The sequence below is a fragment of the Halichoeres trimaculatus genome, unplaced genomic scaffold (assembly GCF_033239565.1).
Source record: "Halichoeres trimaculatus isolate MK-OKI-2021-1 unplaced genomic scaffold, fHalTri1.1 fHalTri1_scaffold_5, whole genome shotgun sequence".
Taxonomy (NCBI): Eukaryota; Metazoa; Chordata; class Actinopteri; order Labriformes; family Labridae; genus Halichoeres; species Halichoeres trimaculatus.
The window spans coordinates 7350977-7373198 of NW_027437183.1; the positions used below are offsets into that span (position 1 = coordinate 7350977).

The 22222-nt window shown below is 40.4% G+C and overlaps 1 protein-coding gene across 1 annotated transcript in view; it reads left to right on the top strand.

The window, feature by feature from the left end:
• dapk1 (death-associated protein kinase 1) overlaps positions 1-22222 on the top strand; it is a 101902-nt gene that overhangs the window by 1178 nt on the left and 78502 nt on the right. Inside the window, exon 2 of the mRNA XM_074670054.1 lies at positions 486-716. Coding sequence (XP_074526155.1) covers positions 613-716 — 104 coding nt within the window. The 5' untranslated portion in view covers positions 486-612. The remainder of the gene's footprint in view (positions 1-485; positions 717-22222) is intronic.

A 22222-nucleotide genomic window follows, 5' to 3' on the forward strand; every position in this document is an offset into this window, starting at 1 on the left:
TTCATCTGTCACCTTTATATTGTTTGTTCGACCTTTGTATTGTTACAAATGATATGCAAGTAACTCATGCACTGAGAAATGATCTGTGTTATCTGGAGTGAAACAATAAACTCTGAATGAAATGCATTAATTTTCTTAACGCAACATTTGTTATGTAAAGAATTCATCCTAATTGATTCACTTAAGTCTCAGCCCAAGTATTTACATATAATGTAATATAATAAAGATAATGTTGTCATTTACACCAAAAAACCTTATATGTCAGAGTGATAGTTTGATTTTCACTTTTAGTTATTTGAGTCATTTAAGGGGTGAGCAGAATAATCCAGCTCCCTAAAATGAACTGAAATTCCCTCCACGACTTATCTGGACACACACCTTTTTTTTACCCTCAAACATTTTCTGTGCTTAGGTTTCATGGTGGAGGTCTTACTGTTTTTCTCTCCTCTTGTTTTGGCTCCTCTTTCCTCCCTCTGTGGTGGAAGCCCTAACATGACTCGGTGGATTGTTTGGCTGTAACCCTGCCCATACCGGAGGCTGCTGCTGCTGCTTGAAGAGATGGTGCTGCTGTGAAGAGCCGGTGTGCCGTTTCAAAGAGGATTGGGGGAGAACATGCCTGTGGTTGGGGGAAAAGTGAGGAAGTGCCCAGACAACATGACTGTTTTCAGCCAAGAAAATGTTGAGGAATTATATGAAATTGGAGATGAATTGGGGAGGTAAGCTGTTATTCTTTTTCTTCATGCATGTAAACTTCTGTTTTTATAATAGAGCTTAATTTACGCCTCTAAATGTCGATGATCTATAAATATAGTTTTAATAATAGCCACAGCTGCATGTTTTTATAACATACTACACCTCCAACTCTGCATATGGGTGGGTTAACTGATGCATATGTTCTCTGAAGCATACACACATGCACACACACACTCTGCCTGTGATGTAAGTATTTCCCGGGACGGGCATCCCCCTTCAGTGAGTGCATCTTTATAGGCTCTGATTAATGCAGACCATAATGCAGCTCTGGCAGAGATGAAGAGGTTAACGTTTGTTACTGTAGCTGAAGCTGCCTCCTCCTGGAGATTTATTGCATGGAGAGGCAGACTGGATCATTGTACGTCTTTTACACGGAGAGGATTTGCATTGTGTGGCACAACCTGGCTTCATTTCATTCAGTGTGTTTGGTGAGAGGTGAAAGCTTGAGAGTGAGGAATGAAATGTGAGGAAAGCAGCACCCACCACAGTGGCCTCATTCAGTGATCCCTGTTGCTGTGTTTTCCAGTTTCAGATGAAATCAATGTGAAAACTTCACTTCTACTTCGCTTCATAACTGTGTTGCATAATAGAAAAGGTAAAGTGACACATGAAAGAGTGTTTTTATTCCCAGAGGTGGCTGCAGATGTCTTCTCAGATGACAGAAACGTGGAAACGGATCTCTCTGTGTGTGTTTTTTTCTTTGTATCAAAGGCAGACATGTACTACGTGTTGGTAATAATCAACCAGTTGTTATCCCTGTCTGGCAACACTCCTTCTTCTTTTAGCACTTGCATTCAAGCACTGTGTGGGTGAGCTGAAGCGGCTGGAGCTGCTTCGCCATGCTACTTTGGTAACAGAGACGTTTGGCGAGCTTTGTGTAATGGCATTGAGTTTCTGTCTGGGATAAAGAGATGCTAGTTTGGTCCAGGATCCATTCTCTTTGGTTGTCTGCCAGCATAGTGTGATAGTCATGTGATGTCTAACAGAGGGAATGTTGAAACACGCTAAATATTTGCTAGTTTCTGAAATAAAGTCTCATTCGTATAGTAAATGTATTCAGAGTATCCGTTCTTAAAATGTGTCTGACTTGTGAGCAGTCTCAAGGCTGAAGCACAAAAACATGATGTGCCTTGGTTTAAGTATAAAGCTCCTTTGCTGTAGCTTGGTTGATACTCGCAGCAGCCTTTGTAAAGAAATTAACCTGATAAAATCTGTGAACACAGATCATCATCATTCTGTGGCTGACGTTTTTGCATGGGCTAAAAAAAGCCATGCACCTGCATGCACAGGGAGAAATGGGCTGTGGGCCTCCTGCAAGATAAACTTTGGGCACAGGTGTTGTAAGTGGTCTACATTAGCAACATGATACTTGAAATTTCTGAAGGTAGCATGAATTTGAAGAGTAAATACCCTCTTTTTGGTCAGAATTAGGGCTGAAAAATGAATCAAATTGAAACCAACATTGCAATTTAATAGAGCTCAATTGTCAGATTGCAAAACCTGCAATTAAAAAAGAAAGAAAGAAAAAAGTTTCACATACACAGACCTGAAGGGGATACAGTAACTTGAAGTCATTCGTCCTTGTAAAACCAACAGAAGTCAACATGCTAGTTTTTCTTGCAAAAATATTACATGTCTACAAGGCTTGAAGTTAAATCAATAGCTCAATATTCTACTGTAATTTTAATTGTTTAAGGGCTGTAAGGAGTCTGAAAGTGATCTTGAAAAATTCCTCATTCCAGATGTATGCCTGATGGTAATCCACACTTTAAAATGAGATTATCAGCATCAATATTGCTGTTTACAGGTTATTTTAAATTGCTACTTCTTAGCTTCCAGGTTGGGCCGACCAGGACCGGACTGATTTATGGCACGCCTAGGTCTCTATGACAACACCACACCAGCTGATAAAGTTTAGTAGTGAGAAGAGATAAAACACAGAGATCTGTGCTTTCTCTGCTGAAAACGATTTCTGTGATTAATTTTGTTGTGATGGTGGACACTGAAGACAAATTGTCAGACAGGAAAAGGACAGAAGGGCAAAATAAATTCACTACTTAGCCTTGGGTCAATTGATATTGGGTCGCACATAAAATTTACTCAACTTTCATTATTTCAATATGATTTATCATCTGATTCTGAATGTTTTATTTCGAAAAATGACCAGATTCTTCCTGTCATACCCATCTTTGACTCATTCTTGATGCCAAACCTCCCAAACTAGCAAAATGGACAAAAAAAAAACATTTTAGAAAGTTTCTTTTGGCAGGGTAAAAGAGCCAGTGAGGAGACAGGAGAAAAGCCGGTCAGTGAAAATATTGTCTGACATTAAACCGGTCCATGGCGCAAAAAGCGTTGGGGACCACTGTCTTAGAGCAACGGGCTGCCATCTGTGCTAAATAAAACCGCTACTTGACTACTTACAAACTGACAGTGTTAACTTCTTGTCACGTTAGCCTACAGATACATTGGAGCACCAGGCTGACGATGTTGCTACATGTAGCAGCTACTTCAATATTTGCTTGAAGCCAGGTTTCAAACCGTATAGCTATATAACTGTACTGATAAGTCCCTTACGTTAGCGCGTTGTATCCAGTAAAAAGTAGTCTTGAACTAAGAAAATGTGTTTTGATCCAATCTCCATTTAATTCCAAAACAAACTCACGGCTTGCTAAAAGTAATTAACAATACTGTGCGTGAGACTCCGGGTCAGAAGGTGGCGAGGCAGTGCAGTTAAGACAGATCCTCCTCATATCCTCCTCATAGCATCTCTAAATAAAGATATGTTGTTTATATCAATTCATGTATCAGTTCATCTCATTTCATCATAACATGTTGGCCTACAGGAAAGAATTGTTTTTGTTGACAGTATCTTTTGTCATGTTGGATGCATGCATGCTAAAACACAATTGCAATATTGGTCCAAAAAAATCACAATTGAATTGTTTTCCCAAATTGTGCCAGGGTTGCCAAAATTGAGGACTACAATCTCTTTTTGTGATTTGTGGACATCTACACATTAGCAGGTGAAATTAACGTGAAAAAGTAGTAAGTAATTGAATTGGCAGTTTGAAGAATCTGACTGGTTCAGGATCAAAACATGCTGCCTTATGTTGGTTGTTGTTTAATACACCAGTTAGGTTATGCTAAAAGCTGCTGAGTGTATCTATTCATCAGCTGGACCAAAGGAGCATTACCTGCGCCATACTTTAATGCCTCCCATGCTTGAAAACAGAGAGGCTTTTAATCCGAGTGCACTCCGGGCCTGACTCTCTCTGGATTCGGAATGAGTCTCGTTTGGTTGGCTAAATGGGAAAATGGGAAATCACCCAAGCAGGGACCTTATCCTCTCATTGATACTGACATTGCTATGGTGAGCATGCTTGGTAGAACCAAAAGCTGCTGAAGCCAAGCATCCACCCCTCATTAGTATCAAGCCACAGTGAGCTCGCAAGCAGCTTAATGAGGAGGAGAGTGTGACGAAGTAATGCAGCTGCAGGATCGAGTCAAAACAGCCAGAGGGGATGTGTAAGTCTGAGGTGTGCAGCCTGATCCCGTCTTAAAGCCACTGGAACGACCTGCTAAAGCCTCTCAAGTCTTCACTATCCTGCATGATTTATTCAACAAACCTTGGCTTCACCGCCTCATGACCTGGACCAGCCTCTCTCGGCCTTGTGATGTGTGCGTATGTGGAAGAGTTTAGTGTGTCTTCTCACCTTCCCCTGGAGGTACAGAAGCAGATTTGAAGAACAGGCATTACCTGAGGTGAGAAGTGAATCGTCTTTTAGAGAATTTGCTGGAGTCATTGTGGGAGAAGCTGTTGATCCTCAGGAGAGGAGTCAAGAAATCTGCTGCATTGGAGAGTGTGAAACTACCTGGTTAGTGAATCAGGGTCAGATACTCCCTTTGAGCTGTGTTTAAAGGACTCCTTACAGAAACGACCTCCTCTGCTGGTCTCCTCCAAACACTTTCCTCTAATAGGCCAAGCACTGGACACATCTGTGCTCGGTTCATCTCTAATTGCCTGACAGATTGGCAGAAAATATTCGCTCCAGGCTGGAGATTACAGGGGAAGACATTACAGCCGGTGTCATCTCAGAGGATCTCCTATTTAATACCTCCTCCAAATGAAGTGAGGGGAGAAGCATTATTGAAGTGTTGTGAAGTAATTCACAGTGCTGGTGTTTCATAAGGTCTGTCAGTTTGCAAGATCAACACTCTATCAGGGCTGAAGGCCTTTTGAGCTCTGTGGGGTGTGTGTCTTTTTTTGCTTTGACCAACAAATCTCATCTCAAAAGCTAATTTCAAAAGGCTGAATCAGCAGCGCACTTGTGGTGTAACACCTACCCCCTGCCTTTGTTTTGAGACTTTAAAAATAACACAAAAAAAGTCACTTCTCTTGTCAATGATCTTGTTTGCTTTTAGGCCATAAAATGATTTAAATATTAATTTTAGTGTGTTACAAAATAGATTTTAAAAAATCCTCACAGGAACTTTAAATTGGTATTGAACCTTTATTTTTGCACATCAGCCTTCACAAAGGCTTGTATGATGATGTTTGATGCATGGGGATATGAAAATGCAGACCTCACTGTTTTGGTTTCAGATACAGGGAATGAAATTAACTAGAAATTTTAAGATTAGGCATTTTCTTGGTGTTGAAGTTTTTTAAAATTTGATTAAAGAAAAAATATTGCAGCTGTATAATAGCAAACTGCTAACCCCTGCCTGTAGTGTTATAAGAAGTCACGGTGGCAGATCCCTGCCGATTCACAGTCTAATTATGAAGTTAATTAACCTTGAACAGTTGAAAGATTTTAGTATTTTTTCAGGCCAAAAATATTTATTGACCTTTTCCAGTTAAAGCTATAAATGATGAGATTTTTCCATCTTTGGATCTGACAGAAATTGGACTTCTCAAGATGCTAATCTGAGAAACTGTGATCAGCATTTTACCTCTCATTGATCATATTATGCATTGCAAAAGCCACATTTCTTATCTTCATTCCAAAATTAAAATAAGATTAAAGTAGCGTTCTTATCACTTGTTTCTTTTGAATTCATTATCTAAAGCAAAGATTACAAAAAAGGATTCTTCTTTGGCTGTTTACAAAAGAAAACCCAGTCATGTCAGGACATGTCCCTGGTATCAGATTCTTCATGTGATGACATCATCAGGTTACATTATCATTAAATCCTGAGGTTGGTCTTGTCCTCAGTCTTTAAGAATGATCTCAGCTCGTCTCTGCTTTGGTGAAACAGACAAGCGTGACAAAAACAGGCCGTCTGATCCTCTGATGGTGTCATGTGAGTTCTGTTTTCTTGTTTCTTCAGTTTCCATGTTGGTTTTTTTGTTAATGGACGCACTGACTCAGCCCCTTTCTGGCTGACTGGGAAAGAAAAGGACAAACTGTGAAAGGAAGTTTGAGTCTCTGCCTTCAATCCAGCCCACTGTTTCACACTTTGCATACTTCTGCAGCGCCCTGCCTCTGTCATTAGCCTGCATTAATGTGACCGCTGTGTGGCTCTCCACCAGCAGCCCTCATTGTGTGTGTCAGTGATGTGTGTGTGTCTGCAGAAGGAGAGGGGTTTATGCGTTACTGAGGGGATCTGCAATGCAAATCAACATAAAAAGCATCAAACTGGAGCTGAATTTGGGTTATTCACAGCAAAAATCACCCCAAAGACTTTTTCCTATGAATACAAAATAGGATTATATATTCAAGACATCAGCATGGTTCCTGTGATTTAGGTCCTTTCCCCTCGATAAACAGCGAGTTTATGTTAAGATCATTGAAAATAATTCTGCTGAATATTCACCAGAACAAACGCTTGCTTCGTTTTCTCAAACAACAATCCACCATCTCATGCCAGGCTCACGCTGCATGCAGACTGTGCCCCAGCCACTGACCTAGATTTAGCCCCCTACCCCGGGTTGAATTATTGGGCGGAGGAGCAGTCTGGGTCGCAGGAGTGGCCTTGATGAGGCCTGCCACTCACTCACCCACCAGAACACCCACCCCTGATACCCCAGGGGTCTGCAGTGCTGTCGCATTGATGCAGTGAAGGCTGTGTTTGATCCCAGGGACTTCTCTTCAGTTCGTCTGTTTTAGGTTTTCATTAATCAGAAAAATATTTTGAATACCTAGTTTATATAACCTTTGATGCGGGTTGTTTTATACGGGAGGATTCTGAGAAAAGAGGAAACAGAGTGCTTACACAATATGTCCAAATTATACCAGGGTGGTTCCTGTTTTAAATCACATTGTTCAGGAAAGCTATTGAAGCAAACATGTTTTAATTTCTGCTTTTTAAAAAAAATAAAAGACTTCAATACAAGGCTTTAGAACACAAGAAACTGTTAAAGAATACCAGAGGAGGTTCACGGTTACTTTATGTCAGAGTAGTCTTAAGATCTGTTTCCACAAAGCAGTCCGGTTCAGATCAGTACGGTTTGGTATGAGTTGGATCGGTTAAGCTTGGTCCAGTTTGCGTTTTCACAGCCAACCGTGCCCCCTCGTGGTTGGCAGCGTGTAAGCTGGATGCCAACAGCCACATCAGTAACATAATATTGTGACTCCGTAGCAGTGCATCACAGTGTACCCCGCAAATAAACCCAACGAAGAAGAAAAACGTGACACAGTGAACAGAGAGCAATGATGGAAGACATCCAGCAATTCGTCTCCTTGTGATTAGCATGTGGCTCTTTGATACGAAGCACACCAAGCTTTGTTTCAGAGTAGACTGTGTGCTGCCAAGAGAAATACAGCTCCTGTTGCATTGTAAGTAGGGATGGGTACCGAATTAGGTACTTTTAAGTGTACCGACCAGATTCTGTCAAAAGTGCCGGGTACCGATCACGTAAAACCAAAAGGTACCATGTTTAGGTACCTAAACACATCCTTGTGAGTGGAAGAGTTGGCAATTCTCCATGCTGGACATGAACACAGCATTGTAAGGTCATTTATAGAAGAATAAATATGTTAAATTGAACAACTTTATATTCTATTATTAACAATTATAATTTTTTACCACATAAACACAAAAAAAGTACTGAAAATTGGTACCATTGAGTACTGGTACCGATTGCCAGGTACTGGGCATCGGTACTGTATTGTTTCAAATGTGAAAGGGTACCCATCCCTAATGGTAAGCTCCACCTTCCCAAAAAGTGGGACGGCTCATCTCAGTTATTTGGGGATCTGTCCCGGGGTTAGTTAGTGGAAACGCTGTAAAATGTGTGCCGTGCCAAGATGAACGAAACTGAAGCGCTTGGTGGAAACAGGCTTTACTTAAGTAGAAATTTGGGGTATTTATACTTAGCTGGAGTAGTTAGTTTTTGGCTGACTTTTTGCTTCTACTCTTTACATTTTCTGTCAAATATCTGTAATTTTTACTCCCTACAATTTTTAAAATAGCTTTGTTACTCTAGAGCTATAAACATAACACTGCCTGAGCATGAGTTGGAATAATAAGGCATAGTGAAGTTCTCACCACCAACAACATTTATTTAACCATCTCCAGGGGAACACACTTTGCAATATGATAGTCAGTCAACATGAAGAAGACCCAGTGCCGCGCTCTGCTGGCGCAAAACAGAAAACAGCACCTTCTAAGTATGGTACTTCTTATAGAATTAAGATATTATTTATTCAGCAAATTATCTACAGTAACTTTAAATTACTCATGCTTTGGTCTGGCACTGCATGGAAAGTAAATCAATTTGGCTGATGCTGCCATTGGGTGGCAGGGTGTTCCCCAATATAAGCATGGGGAAACACTGCGGGTCTTGTGGCACTATCAAAATAAAGTAATCAAACATTTTGGCTAGCCTAGACCAGTTTGAAGTGATCTAGCCTTCATGATGAGTACTGGTCAACACCAGCTGCTCCAAATTTTTCAACATTAACATTTTATACTTTATAGTCATTATGGCCTTTAGAGTGTACTTTAGGCCCCTGTGGCGCGGCCTATACTTAATCCAGTACTTTAACACTATTACTCAAGTAAAAAGCTCGAGTCAATACTTAAACTTCTACAAAGGTCTTTTTAGACCCTAACTTTACTTGAGAAGTTAATATGAATACTTTTGACACCACTGCTTTATGTGTACTTGCTGGTAGCTTTGGTTTGAAGTAAATGAGTCAGCAGCTTTAAACAATAACTTACAATCAGCATGAAAGAAAAATAACATTCAAAAGTGACGAAGTGCTCAGTACTAAAAAGGGAACCCTCATAAAACCGAGAGCAATCAACAAAAACAAGATAGGAAGTCAAAACAGGATAGAAGAAAGGTTTGAAGGACGCCACGGAGAGAACAAGATTTCAGACGCTTCAGTCGTCTCCATCCCACATGTTTCTAAATCTCAGTTTTTTACTCGGTGAACACTTGAGTTCACTGAGTGCAAAAAGCTCTCCAAGCTTCCGCCTGCACCGCCAGCATCATGTAGTAATAGTAAGAAATGCATGTGTCAGAGAGGCATGATGATATTCACTGTGACTCGAAGTTCATCCCGTAAGAGAGAAGTGCCAGAAAAAGAAACACGAGAGAGCTAAGAACAGAAATGAGTGGAGAAGTAGATCATGGTGCAGATTTTCTGGCAGACACTCCTCCTGCAGGGTTCAGGATGGAATATTTTCTTCCTTTTGTCTGCAGGGCCTGTCTGTCTGTCTGTCGGTCTTTGCCCGGCTGACTTAGGCCTTGTGATCACTGCGGTCAGACTCTTCAAATTACGGCCAGCTTACGAGTCAAATTGAAATCTGACTCATTTGGAATCTCCTCAAGAAGCGTAATGAGTTATTTTCAATTAATCCCTGCAGTCAGTGGAGGATAATTGGATCTCTGCCAACTGTGTTAGCGGGTGAAAGGCAGGGGTGTCGTGTTCTGTGTGTCTGTGCATGTGTGTGTTTGTGTGTGTGAGTGGAAGGGGAGCTACAACCCTTTGTGGTCAATTAGGAGGGATCTGCAGGCGGTGGAGCGTGGAAAGTGAGGGGATAAAATTGTGAAGGAAAGACAACTTTCACCCTTTTATGTCCTTCATCCATCTTTCTAACACTCTCTCAGTCTCTGCAACCAAACACATTGAATCTGATGTGTTAAACTCCACCTACTCGACATTTACATCCAGAAAAGTCAAAATGGTGACAGATAATGGTGATCGTTTGAGAGATGGGGGTGTATACATTTGACACACATTCAGAAGAAGTACGCCTGTTATGTAACCGTCTTTCTGAGGTGTTATTTTGTAGATATCTATTCTCTTATCACACATACTCGCCCACCTCAGCTGAAGACATTACCCAGAGAAGATGCAGCACCCGATGTGAAACTGTATCTTACTTCAAAGCCGTTTCAGTCATTTGGTGCAATTATTTTCAGCCTCATTCCCAAACCTAAAATAATAACAGATTTATTATGCAGGAGGGAGAAGAGGCAGATTGCCAAACAGGTTTTTTTCTGTTATTTTCTGGTGTGCAGATTTTTCCAAATCATCCTGCAGATTGCTAATAACAATAAAGCCCCCCCCCCCCCCTTTTTTTTCAGCTAATGGCAGTAACCATTTAGAGTCTTTCCTGCAGGGTAAATTAAATGTAGTCTAATTATTCCTGCTCTTATCTGAACGGACCACAAACAGAAACAGACAAAATTTAAAGCTATTCTGTAAGATAATGGCAGAACTGGTTATTTCTACCGTTTCTCAGTGTCAGTACAAAACAACAAATAAATACATTACCTCGTCTCTTTGCATCCTGGAAAAAGTTGTTGTGATCAAAAAAAGTAGACTTGGGCCCAAAGGCATGTCTAGCCATTAGTGAAGAAAACAGACCGTTTGTACTAACAGTTTGTACCACCATTACAAGGGCTAACGGCAGGATTACAGCGCCTGTTCAGCTGTTGAAAGGCAGACATTGTGCAATGCGTTACTTTTGAGACAAAATATGCAAAGACAGTGGATAATCCTTTGGAAAGGTGGCGATGTGTAGCCATACAGCAAATTTTGATTTAGGAGACACATTTTTTTGGTGAACAGATGAGATAAGGGAGACAGTCCAAGTCTCAAACCAACGAGGCTCACTGCTGTCAGTTTTACGTTTCATTCGCTCTTTGCTTTTATACGTCTGGGTCCTTCCAAGATGTGTGTGGTGAAATGTTGGCGTTCACAAACTGTAGAGTTATTCATCAAGATTCTGGAGCATTGATGCAATGCTTGTTCTTCAAAGCAGCTTTCATATTGCTGATTTTATTATTGAGGTTTTCAACTGTGTTGAAAACCTCAATAATGAATAATAAAAAATAAAAAATTTACTCAATTCAAGATCGCCAAACTTTCTCTTTCTCTTTGTTCACTCAATTGGCTCACGGATAACAGCTATTTGTGTATTCTTGTTATAAAATCTCCCTTTCTTCCACTGAAATTTTTTTCTTGATCTTCTCAGTCACACCGTTACTGCTCGCCAGGTTTATTGCTATTTATGAGTGGTAGGTGTGCGCAGGTTCAAATTTGTTTGATGGGGTTTTCCCATAGACTGTATAATAACTGGGCGTAGTCTCCCTGATGTCACCCGTCTGGTCCTGAAATGGGAAATGAAGCACATCGGCTATAGCCGCCATATTGGCTTCGAGGACAGCTAAAGGGCGCCCCTCGGTGACCTGAGCTTGTGCCTGTTATTGGGCAAGCTTGGAGTTCCCCCCCCGTACAGTGTGTGCCTATAGCGAAATTAGCGACTCAGACAGGAGAGGTTTTTTCAACCAGGCTGTAAATAGGTTAATTTCTGCAGTGAAAAAGGCTTTTTTTGGTTCGGTGTGTATGTGACTTCCAATACTCCCGAAGCCAGCCTCAAGAGGATACTCGAGAAACAGCAGACTTTAGCACTTCCGCACTGTCTCATACTCTTAGACTGGAGGTTGCGGCTTGCGTTTTCCAGGAGGTTCCCCTGAATTATGACGTCATCTGCACCTGTGTCTATTTCATGGTGTAATTCGTTAACTGGATGATTATTTGCAGTCGTGCATGCGGCTAATGCTGCGGTCAAACAGGCCGTTTCATAACAGGACACTAGGACAAACAGTCCTGTTTGTTTAATGACTGAACATGCATACAGGGTCCCTGGTTTCCAAAACAAATGCACCCCTTAGCAGTCTGGGTCGAGTCACATCCTTACGATAGTTGGTTCTCATGGGAAACTGAGTCTCCATCCCGTAAAAATACTGCCCAATCTAGTCAGAGGCGTTACAGCAATCAACGCCAAAGAGCCTTTGGTCAAAGAACAAAGACTACAAAAAAACATCAGGATTAGAATCGTCCGTTAGCTTTTCTCAAACCTAAAAGTCCTTTTTTCTGCCTCCTCACACCCTGCTGTTTTTCCCTAATGTGAAGCGCTATGAGAAAAACATCCTCAGCTCCTGGATGGATTTAGGATCATTGTTGGAAAATACCCAGTGGGCTTAAAGTATTACTAATGTATGCACTGATATATTACCTAAAGCCTCAGTCTGGCTCAGGCGTGCCTTGGCTGGCTCTGTGCAGACTGAATGACTGATGCTGCTTTCTGTCTGGGAAAGTTCTGGCAAGGTATGAGACTAAAATGTCTGATGTACTGTGGACACAATGTTAAATATATCTACAATAAATAATGTCCCACTCATCAAAGCCAACACAATAAAAAAAACAGTAGCAGAGGAGGAATTTCTTCTTCTCACTGCCGATGAGGTTTAATCCAAGGCTTAAAAAGACAGTGAAAGTGATATTACTGCATTTTTAAGAGTTGTGTGTGTGTGTGTGTTTCTCTGAGTAATTAGTTACTGAGATGTTCCTCTGCCAGCCTCACTAATCATTAAGCTGATAAGGTCAGTTGGTGGAGTTCCCCCTTTGTTGTTGTGCACAGATTTCCTGCTCTGTTGACTATATATTTCACATCACCATCTGTTAGACGACAAGCTCAGCAGAGCACAGTTTGGACCGTCTCATCCACTTAATGGCCAAATCACTAAGTAGCCAGTGCTCCGTTTTTTATAATACAAAGAGATTCTGAATTCTTATCAAGGACACTTTCTTCAGATCTTGAGATGGATATTTGGCTTTTTTTGTCTCTTTTACAAGTCAGCTGCAGAGAAAACAGAAGGGGCCACACCATACCCATGAGTGCTTGTCTCATTTATTTTACACAGCCACACTTTTAGAGAAAATGCTACTGAGTTAAAACAATTTTGAAAGGGAAATAAGCAGGAACCAAAGCTTTAAGACACCAAAACAGATCCACAGACAAACCTTAACCACAACAACATCCTTTCTGTGGTTCTTGGTTCCTGTTAAATGCAGAAATAGAGATGTGTCATCAATATGCTCTCACTTATTAAACATCTTATATTCTGATCTAAAGCTATATTGTCAGTTGTAGTTGTTTTGGAGTACTGCTGTCGCAATAACCGGTATTGGCCATGACTCTCTCATTAAGATACTGAATTTTTTTTTATTATGAACAAAATGAGCGTACAGTAAAATCTTGTTGTTTCATGGTGGGGGTCAGTAGTGGTTCTTCACCCTGCCATAAAACAGAGCACAGATGAAGAAGCAGAAGCAGAAGAAGCCACCACAACTGGAGATAACCTGATCCAAACCTGAAATCAAGTATCAATCCAAGTCAACCCAGAAAATTAAATCAGATATTGATGACTTAAAGACGATCCATAGGGCAGATCTATTCAACTCAGTTCCAGGTTCTTCTGTGCCGACTAACATAGTGTCTTCATTAGGGATGTCCTGAAACAGATTTTTTTGACTTCCAATCTGAAAAGATTTTTTCACGATACGTTTTGCTGATCTGATACCGATACCTTTCTCTGGTGAATCCTGTACTCAGTTGGGCGATTCTGTTGTAAATAAAGAATCATATTTGTTGTATTAAACTGCATCTCCTGCGTCCCATCCGCCCACAGCAAGAGAAGCTCCCCCAACACGGCGATGATGTCCGATGTCAGCTCCGTTAGCCATGTATGTGAATAGCATGATGCTACTCTGCCTTCTGCTATTCCCTCTGTTGCTCCATTAGCACGGCTAGCTCCCAATTACGATGGATGGAAGGACAGGTCTGTGTCGTCACTTCTTAGCTCACACCTGAGAACCAGCACGCCGTCCTCACTTCCTTCTCCTCACCTTGTGGGAAACATCAGGCCTTACACCAGTTAGCACTGACATGCTACAGGCTGCAGACAGCTGAGTTCACATGTAAACAATGCAGCCATGGTTACATGTAGGATCTCCAGACAAACATAGGAGAAAAAGTTGTAAAAATATCACTGAAGCCACAAAAAGTTTGATGTCCTAGACCAACAAATGGGCCACACAAAGCAATGATCCACTCCAAATACAAAGATTACCAAAAAGAGACAAAAAAAACACAAGAAACGGATAAAGAAGGGAGAACCGCTGCAAAAGGTAACCATAGCCAACAGGGCGGCGCCTAGCAAGCATAATCCCGATAATTTTTATTTCATTTTTGTTTACAAAGCTAGAAAAGCCTGAACTTGTCAAAACACGGTCCTCAGTCCCATATTAATGTTATGGAATAAAGAATGTTGGATTAATACTGGTATCATAACAGATTGGTATCAGTCAATATCAAAGTCCACTTGAAAAACTGGACCGGTGCATCCCTAACTCTAACCATAGAGGAAGAAGCTGTTGTCAGCCAGCTCACCTTTACTGTGTTTCTGCTGCAGCTGAAATCAGTTCTCCTCATCGGGTTAGACTTTTTTTTAGATTCCATAAAACAGATGTTTCGCCCATGGACACTGCGGTCTGCAAAAAATTTGGAAGAGGAGTGAAAAAAGGCAAAGAGAGAATGAAAAAGATTAATCCAAAGCGACAGAGTGCTTAGTCCCAAATCTCACGCACTCAGTCTCTCCATCCCTGCACCAGCTGGTGATTTTGATTAGTTGGCATATTGTTGTCAGATGTTTGGCCTTGTGGATGTTTTGCAACAAGTATATCTGGTTGTCTTGCCAGTATTCATTCTTAGTTTTCTTGTTTCTATGTTGTACTTTTTTTGTACAAGAAGAAAAAAAACAGTAAATTTGAAGATTATTCTGACTGATATTTCACCCTACAGGTAAATCATACTCAAAGTTCTCTGCTATCTCTCATCATCTCACACACCCCAAGCTACAACGCGTTTGGGCTTTTAAACGTATTCAACTCGTCAACAGTTAACTGTGTCAGTGGGTCACGTACCTGTATGACTGCTGGGAGAGTTTTATCAGCTGTTTGAGTTTATCTCTCTCACCCTTTATGGCCTCACCAGTAATGTGTCAAAGGTCAATAACCTGGAATATAATCTTGTATTTTGTTTTTAAAGGAATTTACAGTTAGGGGTTTAGAAAACCGGATCAGTTTTCCATGTTGTGGTTTCAATCCCAAACATTTTCTGTAGCTTGTTTCTCAGTGGATCAGTGTTTCCTTGTCAGTTTTCTGACTCAGTCAAGACCTTTTTTAGCATCTGGCTTTATGTTGATGGTGATATATTCCTGCTTGGAGTCAATTAACAAGGACGATGGAGGCTTTTAAATCTCTGAATTGAAGTCAACAAGGTCAGACAAGAGGGGAGGAGTCAAACCCTGTTAATCCTGCTGTTATCTCCAGAAATCACTACATGCATTGATCATTTAAAAGATTGCTTCTCCCCAAAAAAACACAAGGTCACAGCAGTTTCTTTGCAAAACTTACCAAACCAGTTTGTGCAACTTTCCCTGAGTCATGATAGAGTTAAGCTCCTCGAAACCTGCTGAATGTCAGTTTCAGCCGACATGTAGGGGCCCTGTTTTCAAAGAGCAAACAGAAAATAAAACAGGAGATGATGGATGGACCAGCTGAAGCACCAGCAGGCCCTCTCCTCACCTCCTGACGCTGCTGTCAGAACAACAGTGAGCACCTCTCTTCATTTATATGTAAAGCTTGACGTCTAGGTGGTGTCAGCATTTCAAGCTCATGACTTTTGCTCGGATCAGTCTGTTTCAAACCAACGCAGAGAAAATTCCAGTGTACCAGGATGATAATCTCAGTAACCACACGTCAGGCCCGTCTATTTTAATCCACACCTGTGTCTCTGTAATCTCTGGGATCTTAATAACAGTCTTCTTGAGCTTGAACGATCTGTTCAGGAGCTCTTTACAGTGAAGCTGTTTGGACACTAAGGTGCCTGCAGACCTGAAGATGGTAAGGGAAACCTTTCACCTCCGTCTACCTCTAAGCACAATGTGTCTATTGTCTGCACCGCCTTTAAAACCTCGAGCTGGGGGAGGTGGATGACATTCCTCTGACACATTCAATGGCTTTTCACTGTTGCTACTAGACAAGGGCAAACACTGCCCGCCTCTCATTTGGCTTTCTGTCAGTGGTCTGTCTGTCAGCGCCGTTGCTTATAGTTTCTGATCTGCAAATGTGACGCCTCCCTCGCTCTTGGCTTCACATTTAACTGCTGTACCATGAAAGAGTCGAGTCAAAGTACATCTTAACACCTGGAGAGAGATCTCTGTGTGACCCGGGACCTCCAGCTTCACAGATTTTTAATTCCTAAGTTAATGAATCAGCCAGGAAACTGGGAGGTAGAACAGGGAATGACATACATGAGAGGAGTGAACGGGCCAACCGCAGAGTTCTGCTAATCTTTATTTCTTTGGAAGGACATTGCAGGGATCTGCACTGGAACAAAACAAAGAAAGCATCGTATTTAGCAAGAGTCTTCAATCCTTGGCTCTTCAGCCTCCTTGTTGTGGCTCCCTCTGGCCTTGACAAAAGGAAATCATCAACATAAATGGAATTTATTTCTTAATCTTATTCTTATTTATTTTGTTTTAATTTTTTTGTTTGTTTTGTTGCACAGTTATCTTGGATTCAAGACGAAAACTTTGTCATTGGATTAAAAAAAAGTTTTAAGAACTTGTCATCTAAAATATGACGTGGCAAGGAATTCACAAACAACAAATGTAACATTGAAAAACATTTTCAGAACAAGCACAAAGGATTTACTGAAATGTACCAAATAGAGGAGGAACAAAAGAAATCGATTTTGGAAATTGAGAATAGGGGAAATTGAGATCAAAGTCACATCTTGCAGCCAGATTCCACAGCCCACTGAAATGGTCTTAAGTCACAAATAACCCTAATATTCTCTAAGGATGGGTACCAAATTTGGTACTTTTATAGGTACCGACCAAATTCTGTCAAAACTACCAGGTACAGATTCACGAAAAATCAAAAGGTTCCATGTTAAGGTACTTAAATGCATCCTTGTGACTGTGAGGGAGTGGAAGGGTAGGTGATTTTCCATGCTGGGCATAAAAACAACATTATAAGGTTATTTATTAAAGAACAAATTTGTTGAATTGAAAAAATATATATATTATTGAACGAGTTAATTTTCTTTTTACCGCATAAACACAAAAAAGTACGGAAAATTGGTACCATTGAGTACCGGTAACGATACCCGTATTGTTTCAAATGTGAGGGGTACCCATCCCTCATTTTCTGTTTACTTTTTATTTAGCTACTAAACTGTGGCTGTATATATATATATATATATATATATATATATATATATATATATATATATATATATATATATATATATATATATATATATATAAATATTACAGTGGGCAATGTTTTATTTGATCAATTTTACACAAATATGAAAAGGACTCAAAAAAGGCCTGTTAGAGCCCAAAACATAACAACGACTCATAATGTAACACTGACCCAAAATGTGATAGAAAAAATATCATAAAACCCAAAATCTATCAACTGGTCGATAATGTAACAAAAGTGCTGAGGCAGTTTTGTAAGAAAAAGAAAATGTTATAAATGTAACAAGTTGTTACATTTTGGGCAAAAAGTTTTTACATTTTGGATTTTATTACTTTTTTAAATTACGTTTTGGGTCGTTGTAACGTTACGGGCTCTAACAGGGCCTTCATATTTCAATGCTGAATTCATTGCAAAGTAGGCCTACACATGCACACTACACTTCGGTTCGGGGCCTTCTTTTGTTACAACAGGTAAAAACAAAGAATAAAACTTATAAAAATGTACAACCTGTATTGTTTTGTAGCTCCAGACTACTTTTTCGGTGGTAGAGGGGGCAAAATGGCTCTTAAGATAGTAAAGGTTTCGGCTCCCTTGTTTATAACTTAGTCAGTATTTTAAAAAAGGTGTTTCAATCGGTAAATAACAGGACTGATATTTGTACAGAAGGAGCCTCTCTGACACACTCTGTTTACGGCCACCCAGGATTATCTACCACACTCTTCCTTCCTCCAACCAGCGCTGGTTCCTCTTGCTCAGCCTCTGAGTCCTGTTGCTGTGGCAACTCTTCCGCTGTACACAATGGCATGGCGGTTGCATAATGTTTTTCTGCCGGTGCAGTTTGTGGCCCACACTACAGCTGAGTGGGCAGGCAGCACTCTGTGCCGCCCTCCCACACTGCGCTCCATGCTAATGAAAAGCGCGGCCTCACCGGGGAGTTTTCACACTGAATCATGTCGGACAGCACAGAGCCTCAGAGCCTTGGAGCCTCTGGTCGCTGTCCCACTGCAGAGAAAAAACTCTGACTCGCTGGTCATCGGTTGGACTACGCAGGACTCTGGAGTAACAGTTTGTTTGATACTCCAGTCTCAACCCAGAAGGACCTAAGTAGCTCTTTAAAATGAGTTCATTGAATTTTACTGCTGGCTTATCATGATACATATCTACTGACCTTTAAAACTTTACAGTCATTTGGTTTCTAGTCTGACTCAGCAGATACAGGTTGCACCCCATGTATAGATGTTGTAGTCCTTGTTGCAGTGGTTGTTTCTGGCATTGACCCTGTACTTCATGTAGTCCTCAAGCATCAACTTCTGGTGTTGACATATGTAGCCAGAGTCCACATTCAGATAAAATCCTATAGATAAATAGAAAATGTTTTCAATCTGGTTCTGGTTTTAAGAGCTTTGTTTACACGAAGGGGAACTTTTTTTATAAGTTATCTGAATTTAAAATATAGAGACTGAGAGTTTTTGCATGAGTGGATATTTGCATAATTAGGGGCGTGGTTGTGTGGGCTTAAGCCTGGTGATGCACTGACTCTACGCCATAACTACGACGCCATGGTGGTAAGGCATACTTTAGTGTCTATAAGTTTACAACCTTTCTGCAATACCCTGGCTAACTTCACAAGGGCACCCTATGATTGTTAAATCATTAATCTTAATATATAGGGATGGATACCTTCCATATTTGAAATGATATGATACCGATGCCCAGTACCTGGCAATCGGTGTCGGTTCTCAGCGGTACCAATTTTTCTGTACTTTTGTGTGTTTATGTGGCAATGTTAATTTTTTTAGGTGTAAAATCTCAAAGTTTCTCCCAAAGACTTCTCTCTTTCTCTTCTTTCTCACTTTTATTTATGTATTTATTTACTTTTTATTTATTAAATTTTATTTTACTTTGTGAATGTTTAATCAGCGCTTTCATTTATGGCAATCATTGTTTTTACTGCTTTAACTCTTGCTGCTACCACTATGATCTCTTAATTTTGTTTCTGCTATTAATTTTTTAAATTATTATCACCCCCCTTATTTTTTTTATTTTTATTTATTTATTTATTTTTTCTCTTTCTTTTTCCTTAAATCATTTTTTTTCTTTCTATTTATCCTGTACAGTGAGCATATCACACCTGGGTGGGTGGGTTGGCGGGAATGGAGGGATATTTTTTGTTTTGTATGTCACTCAGGTTCTGTTCAGTATTCTTTTGTTAAGATCTTGGAGAAATGTCTTAAAAAGAGGAAATATCAGACTTCTCACTTGGAGATATTTCTGTACACTGTTCATGTTTTTTTTTATAGTCTGCACAATAAATACATTTATTTAACAAAAAAAAATTCTAAGTTTTTCAATTGAATGCATCCATCCTTCAATATATAACCTTGCAATGCTGTGTTCATGTCCAGCATGGAAAATTGCCAAAGTCTCTTAAAGTCACAAGGATGCATTTAGGAACCTGAACCTGACTTTTTGATTTTAAGGGAGTGAATCAGATAGAATTCAGTCGGTACCTATTAATATACCTAACTTGGTACCCATCCCTGATCATACAGCAACATTTACTGTACATGAAGGAAAAGAGAGGAGATGAATTGTTCAGCAGATGTACTGGGATTTGGGAAATGTTGTAAATATGGTAAACACGTTCCCGCTCAGAGGACCAAACACAGGGCTTACAGTCTTTGACGTCTCAACAAGTAGTTTGATTTTTGGAGAGTTGCACATTGGCTACTTGGAGAGGCCTCTGAACGAGAGCTGCTGCGTGTGTGTGGCGCCAATGTGATGCAGAACCAGGTGTTGAAGATTGGCACAATGCAAATGTTTGCATAGGAGCTTACATCCACCTCCACGTTTAGCTCCACCTCTTTGTCCATTTTGAGGTAAACCAGTAGTCAACCTGAGTCAGCATTTCCAATATGGTAAATATGGTGGTGTCACAGAGATGACTTCCATGTTTTAAACAGTTCCTGGTCATCCCCGGTCTCTGCTCCCCCCTCACTCCAGAAACCTTCATCTAGTGATTTCACAGGAGAGGTTTTTTGGTTTGTGAGTCATTTTGACATTTTTGCTTTGTTGGACAGCTAACAGTGAAGATGAAGACAGGAAATAAGAAAAGGGAGAGATGTATGAGTCATGACTGAAGTCTCCTGCAGGATTGAAATCAGGGACCTTTTAACTACGCACTCACTGAAGAACCAAACATCCAAGAGAAGAGACAGAAAAACAGCTTCACAGTTTCCAGCTGAAAGTAATCAACAAGATTACTGCAAGGAAAGGAGTTTCTGATTAATGTTCATTCACTAACCAGTATCACCTTTGTCTTAGCTTTTGTTGAGGAGATGACATAACTTGCAATGACGAGCAAAGCACATTACCGTTTATAATTGGTCAGCAGTTTCTGTTCTGTTTTTCTGCGTTGTCATCTGTTATCGTTTCCTTTAGGACAGAAACAGACAAGAAATGTGAAACAAACGGGCAGTTCTCAGAGCTGTGTCCTCTCTGGTTCTGGACGAGTAGACTGATGTGAGGAATTTGGACACTGACAAAAGATGTGTGTTCAGTGCCCGGGGACTTTATTTATCCCCCATGAGCCAGAGACAATTTAATTAACTTGAGAAGCAGGAATCTAATTGTAGAGACATGGTGTCGCTCACAGAGAAGAAGATTAATGTTGCTTTCTTCTTCGTGTGAAGATGAGGATGGAAAATAAGCATAGGGGAACTTTTTGGAAAGATGTTTTTAAGTGTGTTACACTGAGGTGCTTTGATTTAGTAAACAATAAAGTTTAGAAAAAGATGGATGCATCCAAATTAGAAAACCGTGGCAATCTTTAACTTACAGGCGCTGAAGAGTAAAATCTGGTTCACATCCTCTTTCACAGCTGTGTTGCTCTCTATCTGCTCTTTTCCCCACTTTGTCTTTACTCTCCTAAGAGACAAACAATTTGGCAGTGCAGCAAAGATGAGTTTTATCCCCATGAAATATTAATATCTGAAATGAAAATGCAAAATGCGTTCCACAGCACAGCACATCCAAGGTTTATCGCTTCTTTTTTTGAGCTTTGGATTGTGATCCAAATGACTTGGCAGTCCTGTTTTAACCTCAAGTTCATCCCATAATTCATAAAACGCAGGATCTGCTGTTTCCCGTGTAATCTGTAGATGAGCTGCTTCTTCTTTGAGGATGGAAAGACTTAAAAAAATCGAAGTCAGCTCCTGCAAAGGAAAAATACAAAAAACTATAATGGACTTGCTGGCACAAGTTTCCAAATGCTATTTAAAGGGGAGTAAGGTCGAGTTATAGATTCCTGTGTGAATGAACTGTCAGCACTGTTTTTTAACTGGAGTACCCCATTTGTTAAAGCTGTTGTACATTTAACAGGTTTCACAGATAAATCTTTACGTTTTTCTGCACTATAGTTGTTGTCTATAGTTTCATGGTTACATCTTCAGTCTTCGTCCTTCACCTGATCAAACAGTCTTTTCCAGAAAGCAGCAGAGAGACAGGTGCATTTCTTTTGAGCACTCATTGATTTGCTGAGACCGTCTGTTGGTGGAGAGCTGCGAACTTAGTGAGTGGGCACATTCGAGCACTCTACCCCGACAGAAGTTGAATAAAAGCAGACCAGGCAGTTAAAGCAGAGGTTATGTAGTCATGTTATTACTGTACACATACCTCTGTTTACTACACTCTCCTGAGATGCTGGGCTTTTAAGTAAATTGTGCAACAAAGTAGGAACAAAGTCCAATCTACACCTGTGTAATCATGTGTCGTAAGGAGATGATATGTAATGTTTGGCTTCCGTTGAACTCAGGCGTTCCAATCCGGGATCATATAATCTTTTTTGATGCCACAAAAGACCAGAAACAATTGACGGCTCACCGCCA